This window comes from Haplochromis burtoni, unplaced genomic scaffold (assembly GCF_018398535.1).
Source record: "Haplochromis burtoni strain Fernald_Lab_line unplaced genomic scaffold, NCSU_Asbu1 Contig_1023, whole genome shotgun sequence".
Lineage (NCBI taxonomy): Eukaryota > Metazoa > Chordata > Actinopteri > Cichliformes > Cichlidae > Haplochromis > Haplochromis burtoni.
Window position 1 is genome coordinate 33,674 of NW_024583384.1, and position 19,050 is coordinate 52,723.

The 19,050-nt window shown below is 46.8% G+C and overlaps 2 protein-coding genes across 2 annotated transcripts; one reads left to right on the top strand and one right to left on the bottom strand.

Moving 5' to 3' along the window:
* Positions 1–47: 47 nt before the first annotated feature.
* On the bottom strand, positions 48–7,050 carry LOC102303759. The gene is made up of 5 exons (XM_005951540.3): positions 6,964–7,050; positions 4,509–4,852; positions 4,335–4,442; positions 3,538–4,057; positions 48–2,894 (listed from the first exon to the last, which is right to left on the bottom strand). The coding sequence occupies exons 2-5, from the start codon at positions 4,653–4,655 to the stop codon at positions 2,659–2,661; spliced, it is 1,011 nt and encodes a 336-aa protein (XP_005951602.1). The 5' UTR covers positions 4,656–4,852; positions 6,964–7,050; the 3' UTR covers positions 48–2,658.
* Positions 7,044–18,901, top strand: patl1 (PAT1 homolog 1, processing body mRNA decay factor). The gene is made up of 20 exons (XM_005951542.2): positions 7,044–7,168; positions 10,253–10,358; positions 11,446–11,673; positions 11,749–12,003; positions 12,935–13,011; positions 13,212–13,292; positions 13,430–13,624; positions 13,816–13,917; positions 14,575–14,661; positions 15,145–15,362; positions 15,441–15,582; positions 15,696–15,813; positions 15,900–15,997; positions 16,638–16,697; positions 16,804–16,949; positions 17,037–17,196; positions 17,269–17,394; positions 17,807–17,898; positions 18,553–18,702; positions 18,784–18,901. The coding sequence occupies exons 1-20, from the start codon at positions 7,154–7,156 to the stop codon at positions 18,803–18,805; spliced, it is 2,478 nt and encodes an 825-aa protein (XP_005951604.1). The 5' UTR covers positions 7,044–7,153; the 3' UTR covers positions 18,806–18,901.
* The last annotated feature ends 149 nt before the right edge of the window (positions 18,902–19,050 follow it).

Consider the following 19,050-nt stretch of genomic DNA (forward strand, 5'->3'; position numbering starts at 1 on the left):
AGAGGGTTTTCAGGAAACACTGTTAAATGTTCAGGTTCGATGCCATATGTTAAAACAAGATCTAGAGTGTGATTAAAGTGGTGGGTGGGTTCTTTTACATTTTGAGAGAAGCCAGTTGAGTCTAATAACAGATGGACAGATGTTTCAGTGTGATCAGAACAAAAGCTGCCGCTGACATCAACGTTCTCTTTGAAGCCTTTCTGGATTTAGATTTTAACCGAATTAATGTAAAGGAAATTTCTTTAACGTGATCAAATATCAGTTGGGAAGAGCCAGACCTTTGTCCAGTTTGTGTTGTCTACAAACTTTCCCCAGTATGAGATGATATGAGGAGTCGCAACAGTTTCCCGTTGAAATAAGACTCTGATTGATTTATTGTTATTTCTGGAAATCTGTGTGTGACTCTGTCTGTGCACTGTTGTGTTTATTTTTTCTCATTCTTTTCTATTTCTGTTCAAGTTCGGCACTGTTGTATATTTGAATTGTTTCATTGTTATTTTTACAGTTTGCACCTTTGATCCAGACATTTCGTCCCACTCTATACTTGAGTGTGTATTGCTTGGTTGACAATAAAATTCTACTTGGATTGTTAGAGTATTTTGCCTGCAGCCGTATCTGATGGTGATAATAAGACCACTGCTGAGGGTTTGGATTGGGACGTGACCAGAACAGCACAAACTTGAGCATAATCCCCAGGCGGGATATTAAGAAACCGGTATTCCATAAAGAGGGATTGGTGTCTGTATAAAGTGTCCATGAGAGTGCGTGACAAAAAGGTTCGGCAATGAAAAGCAGAAATTTTAATTGGGATTTGATTAATGCCAAGAAAGTTTAAAGCGCCTAGTTTAGAGCTCACATGGAGGAGAAAAACATTCCAGGTGCAGTTGGGATATTTTTGTCAATATTTTAGCCAATTAATCTTAGATGTATTGTTTAAAGTGCTAAAATCCAGACGTGTAGACCACCTTTATCATTTGCATTGCTGAGAACAGGTTTCCTTAAATACTGAGTCGCATTTCTCCACACAAAGTTACAGAGCACCTTGTCGATGTTGTTTGAAGGATTTTTCTCTACACGGAGCGACGCTTTGGCGATCAGAACTCTTCCTCCTCTTCCTCAGAGATCTCTCAGCAGACACTGTTTAGTCTGCGTTGGGTTTTCTGAATGATAGCTTCCAGATTTAAGGATGTCGTAGCCATACGTTCACACCTGTTAATATTCAGATCTCAGGTCCAGGGAACAATTTTACTGAATCCAGAGCGGCAGAGATTTGGTTTTTGTTCTTCAGAAAAAAAGAGCGATGATTAGATTTCTGTCCAGCAGAGAAACACCTCGAGGTTTACTCGACCTAATATGGTCTGCTGAAAGTTGGGCGACCAGTAAAAAGAGGTACAGAGATACGGAGCACCAGGAGTGACAAAATGAATTAATGAATTGTGTCAATAATTAATTAAAATTTGAAATAAATAAATGAATGGTCATTTAATTACTTCTCAAAATATGTTTAATTAATTAATTAATTAAACATTTCATCAATTATTTAATGGTGTATTACATTACTTCATTTAGTCACTCCTGGCCCTCCATATGTCTGTGTCAAACAGCTAACGCACTTTTATCCATGTTTGTGCGACCTGCCTTAAAGTTCTGCTCATTTCCGGCTCTCTGCTTCATTCTTGGACTTTACTGGAGTTACTTTACTGGAGTTACTGGTTTCAAAGCATCTCCATTTGTGTCGGCCATTCTCCGACACGATCGACAGAATCTAAATGTTCAACACTCGTGCTCTACGAGTCCTCGCACCTGGAGGCTGTGGGCAGTGAACTCACCTGTGTTAGTGTGTGCGCTGGCTCCTGGTGCTGTGGTGTCACCTTGTTGCTGGGGTCAGAGCTGTTTGTTGAACTCACTGTTCTCTGCTTCCAGCCTCGGGAGTCGAAGCTGTGGAGAGAAATCTGTGGCCTTCCCAGCCCACGCCTCATTCCCAAGACCCAATGTGAATATTTAGTCTCAAACACGACTAAAAGAACCTACAGACAGTCTGTAATCTGATTACATTTCATGCTGAAATTTTGAGCTCTAGTTTTTAAATTATGTCAAACAACATTTGATTCAAAGTTTGAGTTTATTTTCCACTAAAAACGACCAAAACCAGTCTCACTGCGAGTGTGCGATCTCTGATGCGCCCGTCCTGACACACGCTCATATTGCTTCGTCTTCTGGATTAAAATCACTGCCCTGCTCTTTATTTTTCCGTTGCCGTGGTGAATGGTGGTACCGGAGCTCGATTGGTGATGGCTTTCTTTCTCCACTCGTGCTGATCTCAGGGTGAAAATAATCAGAGCTGACTTTGTGGAAGTGGAAACTGAGTCATCTGGAGCTAAAGCTGCTTCCTGGAACAGGAACCATCACATGAATACTGCACTGATTTTTAAAATGTAAGATTTCAGAGATCAGCACTTCAGTGTTTACAGATTCAGCTGGATGCATGGATGAATGCGTAATGTGATTTTGGTCCAGTCTGTGTCAAACATAAAGCAAAAACACCTTAAAATCGTTTAAAATGATCATTTTTCCTCCAGTGTGGAAAACAGCACAGTGCACAGGCTGGAGTCCAGAAAGTCCACAGCTTTGTGTGACATTTGATACCACGTGTGAGTTTTAGAAGACGTAATCCAGCATGACGTGCGTGTGCCGATCGCTGGGAGCGCGGCGCCAAAACGTCGGAGTCCACTGTGGCTTCAGCGCCACGTCTCCGTCCACGTCTTCGCTCCACCAGCTGCCGAGTAACCAGAACAGACACTTGGCTGCTAAGTAGAGCGCTCCAGCGCCGAGAAGAAGCTTCAGGAAGCCAAAGTCCTCGCCGCCATCCCGCTTCTTTGGTTTTCCACTGAAAGCTGAAGACAGAAATTCAGAAAGTCTTTAAAATGGAATCTGGCTCGCGGTGCTAGCAGCTCTGAACAATCACGTCTAAATATGAGAGCTTCATTTCTAGGTTCATGTCCAGAACTTTTACAGGAGCCAATTCTTCAGCAGACCCTACAGGTGATATAAAAAGCTAAAGTAAGAGCACAGATATGACACCAGCTCATTGTCTGTAGGGAAACATGACACACATGGTTTGATTTTAAATAAATAGCAGAGGTTAAAGGTCACATTACATCATAAAGTCCTGGCCTTTTATCAGGTGTGTACACGTTTTATACCCAGTTGCTGCTACAGCTCATGATCATCTGAAGCAGTTAAGTGGAAAACGACTGGACGTCTTTTTTTAGATGTTTCACCTCATCACTGAGACTTCTGCACATCTGGATAAGACGGCCAGTTGCTTCCAACTCGAGTGCTTCTTGTGAAAGAAAACCAAAACGACAAATCATAAAAACCAATGCAAATCTGGGGAAATAAAACCTCAAACGAAGCGCACATCTCAGCTTGAACTCGGGCGACCTGACCAAAGAAGCCAGTCAGACATATTCCACATTTTCTGCCATTAAAAACTTTTACATGTGAAGCTAAACTGAACCCTGACTGCAGGTTTACCTTCACGAGGCAGCTTCCAGTAACTGTACGCCGGTAGTTTCCTGTAGTTAGCTGCAGGCCCGCTCTGTGCTGATGTGTTGTAGCTGTAGTGCACGTGCTGCTCGTAGCTGCTGGGCTGCTGTGTGGATCCGCTGTAGTACTGCACCATGCTGCAGGTTTGCTGAGCTGATGGATCCGAGTAGGGGGTCTCTCCTATGCCCTGGAGCACATTTACGTAGTAGCCCATCTGGATGAGGAAGCTGGTGAGGTCCAGCTGGGGGTTCTGCAGGGCCTGGATCAGTTCACAGCTGATTTCAAAAGTCCTGTCGAATCTGAACCTCCCAAAGGCGGCTGGGTCGTGCTCAGTGATGTACACCGTCTCCACCACCCGGGTCCTCACCCGGTAACCAATGATGATGCGATCGATGTTGGAGTTGTTGCTTCTGACACCCGGCCGATAATTTTCCCTCACGTACGCCGGCAGGTTTGCAGAAGCAGGATAAGTTTCTGTGCTCAGGTTGCCAACCTCAAAGTACGTAACCTGGAAAGAGAGTAAAGATGGAGGGCAGAGGCTGTCACAGGAGGAATAAAACAGCACTTTGCCCCTACATTCTGAGTCCTACTCCCACCTGCACGCTCCCGCCTTTCCCCTTCTTCTCATTTCACTTATAATGACATGTTTGCTCATTCAGATTCCAGCTGAGAGCTTGAAACCTCAAACTGAAGTGTTTTCACTGAACCATAACCAGCTGGGCGGTTCCCCTAACAGGAAGCAGACTGATCTCTACCTGTGAAACTACCAAACAAACATGGCACACCTTACTCCTGCTCTTCCTGGGCCTGCTCAGAACAGGAAGGAGCTCCTCCATGTTTCCAAACAGGTGGAAGCCGAAGTTCCCGTTCTCCGGCTGACAGTCTGACACCAGCTGTGTAAACACATCAGGTGTTAGTCTGATTCACACACACACAGACACACACAGACCTGATCTTACCTTCATGGTGACCACCAGCTGGATGACCTCGCAGGTCACACACTGGTTGGAAAACCAAAAGAGCAGCTGGAGGCCGTGTCGTGGAAAAGGACGGCCAAACCCTGAATACATCAGGTTCTCTGGAGTGCAGAGCTGCCACTGAACCATGGTGGAGCTCAGCACGCAACACACTCACACACATGCAAGTATTCAGGAGCTCTGCTTTCACTGTGAGGAGGCACTGCGCTGTTTCTGGTAAAAATGCAAAAACTGCACTTTGATGTATTGTTTAAATTCCATGTGTGCATCAGTGCTGAGCCAGTGTGCAGCTGTTATTATGTAGAGAGCCGCTCGCACAGTTATAACTAAAGAAATAACAAAATAATCAGAGTTAGAGAGAAAAAATGCATTTCAGTAAAAGATTTCAGTAAGTATGTGGCAATATTACAGCTCTGCTGTGGGATAAAACACACACACAACAGCATCTCATTTTTGCACATTTACAATTTTACTTTTTCACTCAGAAATACACACACGTGTAAAACTGCAGATACAGTACTGTGCAAAAGTCATGAGTCACTCATTTCTTTATATTTTGCTGAGAAAATAGAAATATTTTATTATATTATATTTTAATAATATCATACTATTAATAATAATGTAATATAATATTATTATATATTAGTTAATTATTTAAAATAGGCAATTTACTGCAAAGTGCACATAAATGGATGAAAATTATTATACATAAAGCTAAAACAGAGTTTGTACAACTCTAATGAGACTGCAGGTGTTATTGCATGAAGGAGCAAACTCTGATTGTACGATTCTATTCTCATAATTCCAACAATTAAAAAAAATTAAAATGCAGCCTTTCTATGAGCTCAACAAACATCAGCAAACACACAAACTGTTTGTCTCACGGTGTGTTGCAGCTAAAGCTCCAGCTGCTTATTTCACAGGGAGAGAGAAGAAAGAGAGCTAACATCACTCAGAGATGGAGAAAGATAAGAACGAAGGACAGGAGAGGAAGAGGAGAGCTTAGAGCAGTGGTTCTTAACCTGGGTTCGATCGAACCTTAGGGGTTCGGTGAGTCGGTCTCAGGGGTTCGGCAGAGCCTCCGCCATGACATGCATGGCTCATTTTGTGCACCAGTAAAAAAACTCACATTTTATTTTTCACTAAAGAGGGGCTCAGTGAATGCGCATATGAAGCTGGTGGGGTTCGGTACCTCCAACAAGGTTAAGAACCACTGGCTTAGAGGTAAAGGAAGGACGCTCATTTAAAGCTCACACGGAAGTCCTCGTGTTGTTAAATCTGTACGTGTCACATTATGTTTGTTCATATAAACTGAGGCAGACTAAATGTTTCGCTTTTATATCCCTGGGAGAGCGCTTAGATCAGCAGGCCAAATGCTCCTGGTGCGACCTAGATCTCGGCTCAAGACCAGAGGTGACCACGCATTCGCCGCTGTTGCACCCTACCTCTGGAATAACCTCCCCCTAGCTATTCGGGTGTCTGATTCAATTCAATCTTTTAAATCTCGATTAAAAACTTATTTGTTTAGCCTTGCTTTCCCGCCTCCTAGAGCCCACATTTTTAGTGTTCTGGAACTTATCTTTATCACTTTGTTAATGTTTATAATGTTTTAACCTTCAGCATTGTGTGTGGACTTCACTGGTGCCTACTATGCCTGGTGTATTATTGGTTAGTTATGTCACCCGCCTGTTAGTATATTTTATTTCTATGTTGTATTTTATATTTGTATTTATTATTGCTCTTAACTCATTCTGGGAAGCACTTTGGCATGTGCTATATAAATAAAATTGTATTGTATTTACTCGAGTAAAGAATTTGAATCAGTATTTGAACTTTTAGTACAAATGACACTAACACTAAACAACTAAACAAATGGGAATGAATGATCTGTCAGGCTGCTGGTAACAAAGTGCCTAAAGAAGCAACTTAAAATGTATTTTCTGCTGAGCTGGCTGTGATGAGGCAGAGTTGGGCGGCTTAACAAGCCAAGAATAAAAAAATCATTCCTCTGAAAATGCTCAGGCACAAGCACAAGTGCAAAAACAGCCCACTGTGGAGACCTGCTGCTCAGGACCACTTTAAAACATTACAACAAAGTCTGTCTCGCAGGGAATAATCTAAAGGAAAAAGGGGTGGCTCGGGACTTTCGCACAGCACTGAATAGTTGTAATATTAATAATGTAATCGTTCACATTATTCGCGTATTATGGCTTGTTTTCGATAAATGAAATCACTGAGTTCATTAAAACATTTATTCCAACAACACAACACTGAGCTGAGCCATTATAATGCAGTTCCTTATTTCTAAAAAAAAAGCTTTATGATCGTGGTCTAGTCCAATGAAGCTATTAAATAATGACTTTAAGCAAACGGCGAGCTGCAGTGCAGAGAAAATCGCTGCTGTAAAGTCTGATGAGCTGTTTTCTTCTTTATTTACCGTTTTTGTTGTTTTCTCGCTCTGTTTCCTCATTTTCAGGAGGCGCGCTACAGCCCGGAGCGCGAACGTCAAATGCGCGCTCGTTCACGTCGTTCCGTAACGTGGATCCTAGAGGACGTCCTCTGCTGGCGTCATTTGCGCGCCGCCTAGCTTCCCATGCACTCTCCTTCTCCCGAAAGCCTGCGGATAGATGTTTCGATTTCAGGTGAGTGTAGCTCTGTGGAAATAATCAGGTGTGTTTTCCCGAGGAAGAGTTCCGGTGAGTCCCGGAGAGCTCACGATGACCACAGAGCGCGCGCTGTACGTGCTCGGCGTTCACTATTGTTTATGCGGCTGAACTCGGTGCGGCCTGCGAGGCAGCCCGCTTTCCTGGTGCTGAACCGGGGACGGCGAGCCCTGTCTCGGCCCGTGTGGGTTACAGTACTGTTAAGTAAACCAGCGTCTGCTGTGACAGTCCGGAGTGTCGCAGCGGCCCTGACTGTGTCGTATTCGGCCTCTGAGGGCAGCATTTAATCGACGCGAGTCATATGCGATATCACGTCAGCATTAGCATTGCGGCTAACTCTCTCTCTAACCTCTGCTAGCTGCAGGGTGCCAGAGTGCTGTGGTAAGAAACGTTATTGTTCCCAGCAGGTAGTTTAAAAATGGAAGGCTACTAATGGCTTCTCTTGTCAGTACCATAGTGTTCGTGTTTTGAGTTAATGTCTTCTGCGTTTCATGTTTTTCCCAGTGAAAGCAGGGTCATTGTCTCAGCTAGCTACTGCTAGCATTTGGCCAGTAGTCAATGCTACTCCTAGTATTTACTTACATGCTATAAATGCCAACTCAGGCTGAGGCGTTTCTTTTGCAGCTCAGTTTAGCACACTTTGACCACTCCAAGGCCCAGTGTCGGTTTGAATCAGACTTTCTGGCACCTTCTGGATGGGTTAAATAAAAGTAACTGTCATCACAGGTCCATGTGGCCCTGACAGCACACTGATGATCAGCCAGTTTATACAAGATAATAACGGTGCTGTAAGCTCCAGCGAGTCAGCATTTTATTCATAAAATGAACCGTCGTATAACAAATCTGTCAGTTGCTCGACAAGAATGAATTTACTGCTGCCTCTGAGGACATGCGCAGTGTTTGGTAGGCGTGATCCAGCTTTTTCCAGCTCCGTTTGGATCCAGATACCAACACTGCAGCTTAAGGTATCTGCTAGATATCCACTGATCTGATACCAGTGCTAAAGGAAGTTGTGTTTCTCACGGCGAGGAAGAGACTGCGCATCACTCTCTATGCTTAAGACATCTGGCTTAATTTTAAAATTATATCCTGACCTTTGTAAGGTGACATGGCCACCGTGATCACACCTATTGATTTTCAATCCTATTCGATTTTCAAGTGAAGATTTTCACCGTGGGCTGTCTGTCACAGGTCCTTAAACAATAAGCTTGCCCCGAGTACTCCTCGTTCCTGACACCTGGAATGACCACGTTTAAAAAGTAAACTTAACATAACCTTCTCCCTCACACGGTCCCAAGCTACTACACTTCCAGCACAGTTCCTGAGCCTGGATAAAGTGGAGGGTTTCATCAGGAAGAGCACGTAGCACAAGACTGCAAAACAATATAAAGAAATATTGTCATCATTTACTTAGATTCAGAGTAAAGCGTGCAAGGCTGCTGCACCTGCATTGTTTGGTGCAATCGTTGCAGTTTCTGTGAATGTATTTTTGAGACCTGTGGGCCATCTTTGATAAGTTTTTCTATATTAAGTGTAAACAAGCCTCTGCTGAGAAATTTGTGAAGCTCTTTCAGTTCCTGCGGTAAAGAGTAACGATGCACCCGGATCAATAACAAGATTTATTTGGCGGTATGGATGCTGCTGTTTACTTTCGGCTGCTCCATTAGTTGCCAAGAGGAAGCACAGATTTACGCCGAATGTCCTTCCTGGTACAGCTCTCTCGTTTATCCCGGCTGAGGACGGACACGAGGAGACCCTGAGCAGACCCAGAACGTGATGACAAATGAAGTCTTTTGGCTGCTTTGGGAGGATGTAGGTGTCCTCCAGAAGACTGGAGGAGGTTACAGTGGAGAGAGGAGTCTGGGAGTCTTTGTTTAGCTCCTGAGAACCCGTCTGGATAAGCATCGGAAAATTGATGAACATTTTTAAACGTCTTGATGCATTCTCAATCATCCAGGAAAGTAAATGTCCAAAAAGTTGATTCTGTTCATCTGGACTTAGCGTTTTGTGGGAGAAACGTTTCGTCACTCATCCAGGTGACGTCTTCAGTCTCAGCTGACTGCAGGTTTCAATCTTATAAACAGGACATTTGCATCATGACTGAAACCAGCCCACTGAAGGAACAATGGGCTGGGAGGTCAGGTCCTTAGTCTTAATTATGCAAATTCTCATGACCATAGATCAACAACCACTGATCAATGGCCATGAGTCCCATTCACAGAGATGTCCTGTTTATACGATTGGGGAAACCTGCAGTCAGCTGAGACAAGAAGACGTCACCTGGATGAGTGATGAAACGTTTCTCCCACAAAACGCTACGTCCAGATGAACAGAATCAACTTTTTAACAGTGTCAGCTTGTGTTTAATGTCTCATCAGTTTTACAGCAGCTGAATCAGGATCATCCCTCACATGGAGGAATGGCCCTGAAGCAGCAGCAGGACATATTTTAAGCAATAATATTTATGTGTCACTAGTAAAAACACGTCAGCTTTTTGAACTGATTGTCTCTGAGACTCACTGAACTGGTTGTGTGTCAGATCGGACACACCCAGAGGATGCTTTTGATTGCAGAGCTCTGAGAATGAATAAGGTCGTGGATCTGATTTACTATAAATGTCTGATGGAGCCGTGTGTCGAGCAGGACCATCCACACGATTTAGAGGCCAAGAGGGTTTTTCTCATGCTGATGGAGAGAGGGCTTTGGATGACAAAATATCTGCAGCTGTAGAAATTATAATAATATTAATAATAATAAATTTTATTTATAGGCACCTTTAAGACCCTCCAGCTCACCTTACAATAGTACAATAACAGTAGCAATATTATAAAACATAGCAAAATACAAATTAAACATAAGGTTAAAAAAAGCATGAAAGTATAAAAGCTAAGCAAGATCAAACTACACTAAGACAGAGTCATGGTGAAGGCTTTGCAGCTCTGAGTGTTGAGACATTATTTCATAGAGTCGCAGATTATTCTGACGTCCCGGTCGCAGCTGTTCGGTCACCTCGTCTTTCACATCTGTAGATCTTTTCATCCCTCTTGTCCTCCTTTATTTTAGTCCCTGGATGAAGACTGTATGCTGGAGGAGGAAGATGATGGATTGATAGAAGACGAAGATGAAATCGATCAATTCAACGATGACACTTTTGGAGCCGGGGCCATCGGTAAGAAAGAAACATCTTTTCCAGTCTGACTCTGTTGTCTAGACGAGGTGAGGTTGTACTGTGGATCTGTCCTGTCAGATCTCCTGGATGTTCGTATTAAACACGCCTGGCTAGTTTTTTCTTGCTCTCAGGCCTGTCGGACACGTCGTGCACTGAGGCCTCGTGTAAGAAACACTTTGTGAACAAATTGCTCAAACACAGTCTAACAATAACAAAACGGAGTAAACCAATGAGCAGCATCGGTTCTCACAATGACTGATAAAAGTTTCTTTGCTGTTGTGGAGCGTGCAGTGAAATGTTTGAACCATGAAACTGAGTTAGCTCTGCATTAGCTGCATCAGCGCGTCAGGAACAGGGTCAGCTCCTTCACTTAGCTCGCAGCATTTCTCAGACTCTGCTCTGACAGGCTGATGACTGAGAGGGTGACTTATACCCTGATTATCTTTGAGTATCTGCAACAACATCTGCTTTTTATTAGCACACAGGCCCAGCTGTTCTCACCTCTCATTCAGTGAGAAAAGACTGAATGTGCTGCTGAAGCATTTAACCATGAACAAGTCATTGAACCAAGGATGACATGTAGGCCACAGTTTTACTGGAGTCTTCATTGTTACTGGAGAGAAACTCATAATTATTTTATATATTACTGGGGAGCTAAATCTGTAATTTATTGGTAGATTTGTATCACTAAGCTTTAAAATAAATGTTAGAACATTTAGACGCTCAAATCGGTGGCTGCTGTCAGCCTGGTTCTTTATTATAAGGAGCGCGGTGCTGCTCGACTGCAGAGAAACCGTATTTTAGATCACACGAGCTCAGTTTCTGGATGACAGCGCTGCCGCTCGTTTACAGCCCCGGTATACTCTGATATTTTCCAAGAGGCCCCATAAACGAGGAGGTCACATGTACGTGCGACCTCTGAGGGTTTGAAGGCGCTCTGTGTGTTTATGAACACGGATTCTCATCCTCACGTCTCTGCTTTATTTTGTCGGATGGTTTGTGTCTTTGCATATTTGTCTGTGGTGACCTTTGACCTTTCACATGTGATTTGGGGCTGCGCAGATTTGATGTTCCTTGTTTGTTCCAGATGACGACTGGCAGGAGGAACACAAGCGCCTCGCCGAGCTCGATGAACGGGACGAGTTAGGGGCGGGGCTGGGGTTCGGAGGAGGGGGGATGGGAGGGGACTCAGACTTGAGCACAAGCGAGCGCCCGTCCTCCACCCGAATCCCTTCTTCTGTAGTCCATCCCCCTCCACCATCATCCCTCGCTTCCCTCAGCTTTTCCTCTTCCTCGTCTAGACTGCCGCCATCAGGTAGGTGATGTCATCAGACGCTGAAGCATCAAGTGGAGATCAGCATCTTTTAAAGTCTGTAATCTCTCACTTCAGATGTGGAGGATCGAGTGGGGGAGGGGGATTTGGCCGAGTCTCTGGCCAGGCTGATCCTGGACGCCGACCCGGCCATCGCTGGAGTCGGGGCAGCTGAGAGACCCGGTCTGCCCCCCGGCTCCTCAGGATCCGGCCTCTCCGGCCTGCGGGGGCTGGACCAGCCCAGAGTCCTGCCGCAGCCCTCCCCCATCCTGCCTCCCACCCAGCCACACCAGCATCCCCAGCACCAGCTGCCTCCCGGGCTCCCTGCGTCAGGTGAGAATGAGTCGACCGCTCAGTGGGCTTTATTTTTATAGATGTCACCAAGATTTTAATTGCGTGCGTGGGTGTGTGCGCACCCTGACTGTGGATCTGTTGTCACATGACTGTTGGTCACAGTTGATTCGTAGCGTCTGTCATTTGGTGTCTTTTATATGAGCTGGTTCGTGTGAGCAGCTTCATTTTGGGGAATTTAAATGTTGAATAAGTTGATGAAATTTCATATTTTTAAAGATGCACTTGTTGTTCATCAAAGAGTCGTTGTAAGAAAGCTTGGCTTCTTAACCCACTGGCAGATTTTGGAGCCTAAAGGGTTGATGTTGAATTCGTGGCTGCGATGCTCAGAGCAGACCTACCTGCTGTTTGCTTTCTGCATGTCGGGAACTTGGGAGGTAAAACCAGGAGTCATTTTCTGCCTCATGAGAAACGCTGGTATCCGAAATTTGGAAAAGCCTTTCACACACTTGGAGCAAGAAAGTATTTGTCTTCCACAGCATGTCTTTATCCTGTCTTCCTTCTCTCACCAATCACAGCAGATGGCCCCGCCCCTCCCTGAGCCTGGTTCTTCCGGAGGTTTCTTCCTGTTAAAAGGGAGTTTTTCCTTCCCACTGTCGACAAAGTGCTGCTCATAGGGGGTCATATGACTGTTGGGTTTTTCTCTGTATCTACTGTTGTGACATATAAATAAGATTGAATTGAATTAATGTTTGACAGTAAAACTGAACAGAAGCAGATCAAGTGAACGCCTCGTGTGAGGCTGCTGTGCTCTCTGAAACTGCCGGGCAGCTTCCCAAAGATTCCCGCTCTAGGATCAGGCCGGCGATGACTCCGTGTTTCTGCTGTTCGTTCAGCAGCTTAAGTTCACATTAGCTCCAGAAGCATGCTGTGTGTTTGCCCTGTGTAACTGAAACCTGCTGTTGTGCTTCAGGCCTTCCTCCCTCGTCCATGCTCAGCTACCAACAGCAGCAGCACTTGCTGCGCAGAGGCACCGCCCCCATGGGCCAGGTCAGTGTTTTTCCCTTCATGTGCAGTATCAGACTTTGCAGCGTGGCAAAATGTTTTTGAGTAAATTAAATTGAATCGTGCACCAAAAATCTCCGAACAGGTGGATTTAAGATTTCCTGTCCTGTGTTTAGTCTGATCACTGCAGCAGAATCGGTTTAAGCCTGATGTGCATGTTTGTTTCTTGAATCTGTCTCTCATAGATGAGCTCTCACAGTATTTGGGAGAACAGCATGGGCTTTGGCCCCGTGAGCGTCGCCCCGGGATTGCTCACACACATGGAGGTTCAACTTTACTCTTCTTATTGGATAGCTAACCGTTCAGTTTAGGTGTTAATTCTAGGATCAAACATAAAGAAATGAACGACTAAATACATTAATGTAGTTATTGTTCATATTTTTGCTCATATTTCTGTTTTCAGGATAATCCACTCATGTCGATAATCAAAGAGGTGGGCCATCCTAAACGAGCTCCTCAGGGCAGGAACGATGAGGATCTGTCAGAGAGGGCTCCTCCTCCACGCTCTTCTTCCCCTGTGATTGGCTCCCCTCCGGTGAGGGCGGTGCCAATCGGGACTCCACCCAAACAGCCGATGAGCCACGCGCTGAATCACCAGGTCAGAAACAGGAAGTCTTCCTGCTGGGTGTCCCTCCCTGCTGTGAACACGTGTTTCTGTCGCAGGATTTAAACGTTGCCGTGGCGCCGAGATGTGCTTTTAAGGTTACGAAGCAGCACGGCAGGCGTCCGGCTGCGTGTAATGGCCCCGTCTCTGTTAACCCCGCCCTCTGTCTGTGTGTGTTTGTGTAGATCCACCATCCCACAGCGGTCCACGTGAGAGCTCCGGTCCAGCACAGATACCCCGCTCCTTTCCCCGAGCGTCTGTCTCCCAACACCCTCCTCAACATTGCTGTGAGTGTTTCCTCTCCACCCGCTGCCCCGTCTGCGTTAGTCAGCAGACTCCTGCGCTCAGGACGGTGCGCTGCAGCGTGTTTACAGGCCAAATAGAAAAGACATCACAGGTTTATTTTATATCATGTGGTTTTCATTTACGCACCATGGAACAATAAAAGTGCTAATAGCACTGTTTGCTGTATTTGATGATGAGCTAGCAGCTGATTGTGTGGTGACCTCCACCAGCACCTGATCAGGTGGTTCAGCACTGAGCTGATGGAGGCTGCAGGGTGGAGCTGTGTGATTTGGGATCACAATGAAATGATTGCACTTTGTATTGTAGCTTAATCAGGATGACTGAAGAGCGTTCAGTCTGTGTGGGGCTGATGACATCAGCAGGTTTCTGTAGGTGAACCTGCGGAGGCGGAGCCTCGCGGTCACCACCAGGGCTGTGGATGAAAATACTTGAACCTGTGACTGTGTGGACGGCTCGAGCTGCTGTGTGTAGTCACACCCACAAAGGTCCAGGAAGGACCCGTCTATGTTTATAAAGGCGGGAATCATATTTACAGCTTCGGGCCAGCTGCTCCGATTTTAGTTTTCCCCACAAACAGCGCGGTCATGTGACCTCATCACCGTGTTTTACTCTGACGTCACTTTTTTGTGTGTTGTCAGAACTCTCCTCTGTGCCGCGGCCCGTTCCCCCCCAGAGTCGGTCCTGTTCTGTCGCAGATTCAACGCGCCCAGCTGCTCAACTCTCAGGTCAGACACACACGCACACACACAGAGACTTGCATACATGTTGTTATTACACACAACCAGTTCAATTCCACCATCAGGGTCTTTCTGTGTGGAGTTTGCATGTTCTCCCCGTGTTTGCGAGGGTTCTGTCCTCCGGCTTCCTCCCACTGTCCACAGACATGCAGTTAGTGGGGATAAGTTATTTGATCAAATTGCCCACAGGTGTGACTGCAGGAGTGAATGTGAGTGTGAATGGTTGTCCGTCTTTGTGTGTTGGCCCTGCGACAGACTGGCGACCTGTCCAGCGTGTACCCCGCCTCTCGTCCAATGACAGCTGGGATAGGCTCCAGAGCCCGCGACCCTGAAAAGGAGAAGCGGATGGATGTTTTTACATACATGTTGTTATTACTTACATGTTAGGCTACCCTGTTAAGCGTGATCGATGACATGTCAGCGAATGCTCCCTCACAGCTTCTCAGGTTCTCGACTGTCCCGTGTGTCCAGGTGGCAGGATTTCCCCGCGGCGGTCCTCCTCCTCTGCTGCCAGGCGGGGGAGGTTTCAGGCCCTTCTTCGGAGGCCCTCCTCCTCCGCACGGTCACCGAATGGGCCCCCCACCACCTCACGGGCCCCCTAACCACGCGCCGCCGCTCCGGCACAACACCACTCACCTTCACCCACAGCACCGCCGCATGCTCACCCAGCGCATGCAGAGCCGAGGAGGGTAAGCAACCGCGCGAGAAACACAGCCTGCTCATTGGTCGATTCGACGCGCGGTCATCGTCTTGTTGCGTCTGTGCAGGGACCGCAGGCCCGGGATGGACCGGCGCAGCAGAGACCCCTACAGCAACCTGATGACTCAGAAAGAGAAGGAGTGGGTGACGAAGATCCAGATGATGCAGCTGCAGAGCACAGACCCTTACCTGGATGACTACTACTATCAGGTGGGTTTCACCGACGCTTGCTTCAGGTAGAGCAGCCCCACACGAGTCAGTGTGATGGTTGTTCATTGTGTGTGTGTGTGTGTGTGTGTGTGTGTGTGTGGGTGTGTGTGTAGAACTACTATGAGAAAATGGAGAAGCGTCAGGAGAAAGAACGAGACAGCAGCAAGAAGGAGCACACCACCAAGCTCATCACTCCTCAGGTGGCCAAGGTGGAGCACACCTACAGACCAGGTAACCCACACCGGCGCTTCGCCGCGTGATGTCACATGTCGCGCTGCTCGATCAGCTGCTCAGCTCTGACGCGGGTCTGTCTGCAGTTCAGTTCGCAGGCTCTCTGGGTAAACTGACCGTCTCCAGCGTCAACAACCCCCGCAAGATGATCGACGCCGTGGTGACGACTCGCTCAGACGACGAGGTTTTTATTTCTTTCTACATGCAAACGTTTTTATGACGACGCTGCTTCAGCTGCACTTTATTCGGAAAGTTTGCTTTATAAACAAAAATGGAGGCTCGCATGAGAGCGGGTTGTTTCTTTAGACCAGGTGACGATCAGGTCGTACAAGAACAAAACACGTTGTTAGACCATGAAGCAGCTGCAGGATCTCCACAACTTCAAATGCTCTGAAACTTGGTGAAAGGTTTGATCACATCAGAAAGCTGCCTCGTGATCGAATCAGAAAAACAGAATTCTGATTAAGAGTCGGCTGGAAATGAGAATAAATGAGACGTTATGGCACTAAATACATCAGTGTTTCCCTCACATGTGTGTTTGTATGTCGCTCTGAGAGAAACCTGAGTCTTTGCCGTTAGCAGACGCTGCTAACAGCCTGCGGCCCAGCAGCTCCACTCGAGGCTGGACGTACGGCACAGCTGGCAGTCGGTGTTACGGTGGATCGGTGTCCCTGTGAAACGAGCTTCAAATTGTCCTGAATCCACTTTATCCACCAAACCCAGCAGGCAGATAGAAACATGTGACACAGCAGCTGTTTGGTTCTGCTTTTCTGTTTTATCAGGTTTCAGCTCTCGTTGATCTTTTTGTTTCCGTTTTCTTGAAGGAGAAACGAGAGAAGCAGGTTTGGAATAAGAGGCGACAAATCCTCTACACAGTGGAGAAGGTAGGACGAGCAGAGCCGTGCACGACAGGATGTTCATGCAGACGGCAGGAAACGCTTCGAGAAATGTAACCTTCCTCCTCTCTCCTCCTCCCCCTCCGCCCTGCAGATGTACAGTTTGCTGTTGGAGGTTCAGGACTTTGAGAAGTGCTTCGTCCAGGCGCCGGAGGAGGACCGCGAGGCTCTGCTGGAGCAGCACAAGAGCAACACGGAGCAGCTCTGCAGCTCGCTGCGGGAGAAAGAGTGGGACGACAGGTAGGAGGGGGCGGCCCTTACCCTGTCCAATCAGCGCCGTCACAGGCGGCTCAGCGGTGTAACGTTTTCTTCTCCTCCTCTGTGAAGAGTGAGTGACGAGCAGTGTGTGATGATCATGTCGGTGAGGAAGGGCAAGCGGCTCATCTCCCGGCTCCTCCCCTTCCTGCCCTCAATGCAGGCTGCTGCTGTTGTCATGGCAATTGCCCGCAACCTTCCCGCTTTAGCCAAGAAGGACAAACAGGACCAGGTAACCCCCGCAGGAAGTGACATCACTTTCACCTGTGTCTGTGCGGCGTTAACGCCTCTGCTCTCTGTTCAGGTGCTGTGCTGGTTGGTGGAGCCGGTTTCTGCAGTGATCCAGTCGTTATCGAGCGCCTCCCTCACAGATCTGCTCCAGGAGCTCCAAGGCAGCGAGGGCCAGCTGGCCACCGTGCTGCACAACAAGGTACGTGCCGCCCAGCCCGGACCAATCACAGAGCACGCGCCTCACTCCAGGTCACCCATAGCAACAGAAGGAAATGCCGTTTGTGCCACTTCCTGTTTCCAAAGTTTCTGAACTTTTTTTCTTCAACGTCACGACCAAACTCCAGATTTCAGCTGCTGCAGCTGCTCTGACAGAGTCTGTGATCACATGATTACACCTGAGCGCTCATTTCATTGTAAAACAAGCTGAAGAGTGTAAAGCTAGCATCACTGCAGAGACGCAGCTGTGCTCGGAGTCCCTCTGCTATTGTCAGAGTGATGCGTTGGCTCTGAGAGACGGTTTGGGGGGATTTTTGTTGCTGTTTTTTTTTTTTTGTTTAACAAACTGATGTTCGTCCACGTGTGTTCACATGCACACGCCTGTTTCTGTCCAGTTTGGCGTGACGCTGCTCTACGTGATCCTGAGTGAAGGTGAAAGGATGCAGAGCTCCGACCCAAACTGTCAGCTCATGGACGACAATCGATGGTGAGCCGTGCGTGTGTCACTTTTAAAACAATCTAACATATAATTGTATTCAGAGGATTCACTGACGCCTCTGCTCGGCTACTTTTCATGTACTGTGCAAAAGTCTTGCGCCACCCCTCGTTTTATATTTTTAAATTGGTCTAAGCAGCACCTGGTCTGTCAGTGTCGTTCTTGTACCTGAATGTTTTCACTGTTCAGCCACATGATGCTCAGCCAGTGCTGTGTCTGCACATAACGGACAGATGAACAGTTTCAGGTTTTGTCACAACACAGCTGCAAACTTGGCCTCTCAGTATGGCGTGCACTCAGAACAGAAGTGTGCAGCTTAACATTAAGTCAGCGTAAAAGGATTGCTACATGTAATAAATGATATTGAAATTAATTTGGAAGATTGTTTCAAATACTTTTGGTTTATTTTTATTAAAAAGTAGTTAAAAGTCTTCCAGAATTAACTGAACCTGTAATACCAGTTACCACCACAAGATGGTGCAGTGAGTCATGTGATCTTCATCGTCTGTGGTAAAGTCAGGTCAGCTGAAAAAAGATGAAGTCCTCTCCATACAGCTGCTGGAGAACGGCGCCCCCTGGTGGGGAAAGTTTGATGTGATTCGTGCTAATGACAGTGAGCATGACCCCGCCTCTCTCCTCCCTCAGGACTGAGTTGGTGTTTTCGGTGACGAGGGAGCTGCTCAGCGTCCCCTCCTCGTCCCTCTCTCCCCCCCTCTTCACCCCTCCCAACCTGCTCTCCCTCTTCTCGCGCTACGTTGACCGGCAGAGGCTCGAGCTGTTACAGGACAAGCTACAGTAAGTGAGCGGCGGACGAGCGACGGCGAGAACACGAGAGGGGCGACGTTAAACTGACGTTGTATCCTGTTTCTGTTTCAGGATCTCTGCTTTGTCCAGGTAGAAGTTACTACACGCATCGACGCAGCCCCTCCCCCACCCACCCACCCGATGCAGACCTTTTGTTTTCTCTGTGTGTGTGTGTGTGTGTGTGTGTGTGTGTGTGTGTGTGTGTGTGTGTGTGTGTGTGTGTGTGTGTATGTGTGTGTGTGTGTGCTGTCTGTTCAAGACAATTGGAATTTTTCTGTGGGTAAATAAGAGGCAGAATGAATAGAAAATGCATTCGTCTTACATCGGTAGGAACTGCAC

What these genes read in the sequence shown, in the direction of transcription:
- LOC102303759 (XM_005951540.3), bottom strand. Translation starts at nt 4,655, where the DNA reads ATGGTTCAGTGGCAGCTCTGCACTCCAGAGAACCTGATGTATTCAGGG. An exon ending in AGCTGGTGGTCACCATGAAG is followed by an intron (nt 4,443 to 4,508) that starts GTAAGATCAGGT and finishes GTGTTTACACAG; the next exon opens with CTGGTGTCAGACTGTCAGCC. An exon ending in CCAGGAAGAGCAGGAGTAAG is followed by an intron (nt 4,058 to 4,334) that starts GTGTGCCATGTT and finishes CTCTCTTTCCAG; the next exon opens with GTTACGTACTTTGAGGTTGG.
- patl1 (XM_005951542.2), top strand. An exon ending in GCCACGCGCTGAATCACCAG is followed by an intron (nt 13,625 to 13,815) that starts GTCAGAAACAGG and finishes GTGTTTGTGTAG; the next exon opens with ATCCACCATCCCACAGCGGT. An exon ending in CCACCGTGCTGCACAACAAG is followed by an intron (nt 17,395 to 17,806) that starts GTACGTGCCGCC and finishes GTTTCTGTCCAG; the next exon opens with TTTGGCGTGACGCTGCTCTA.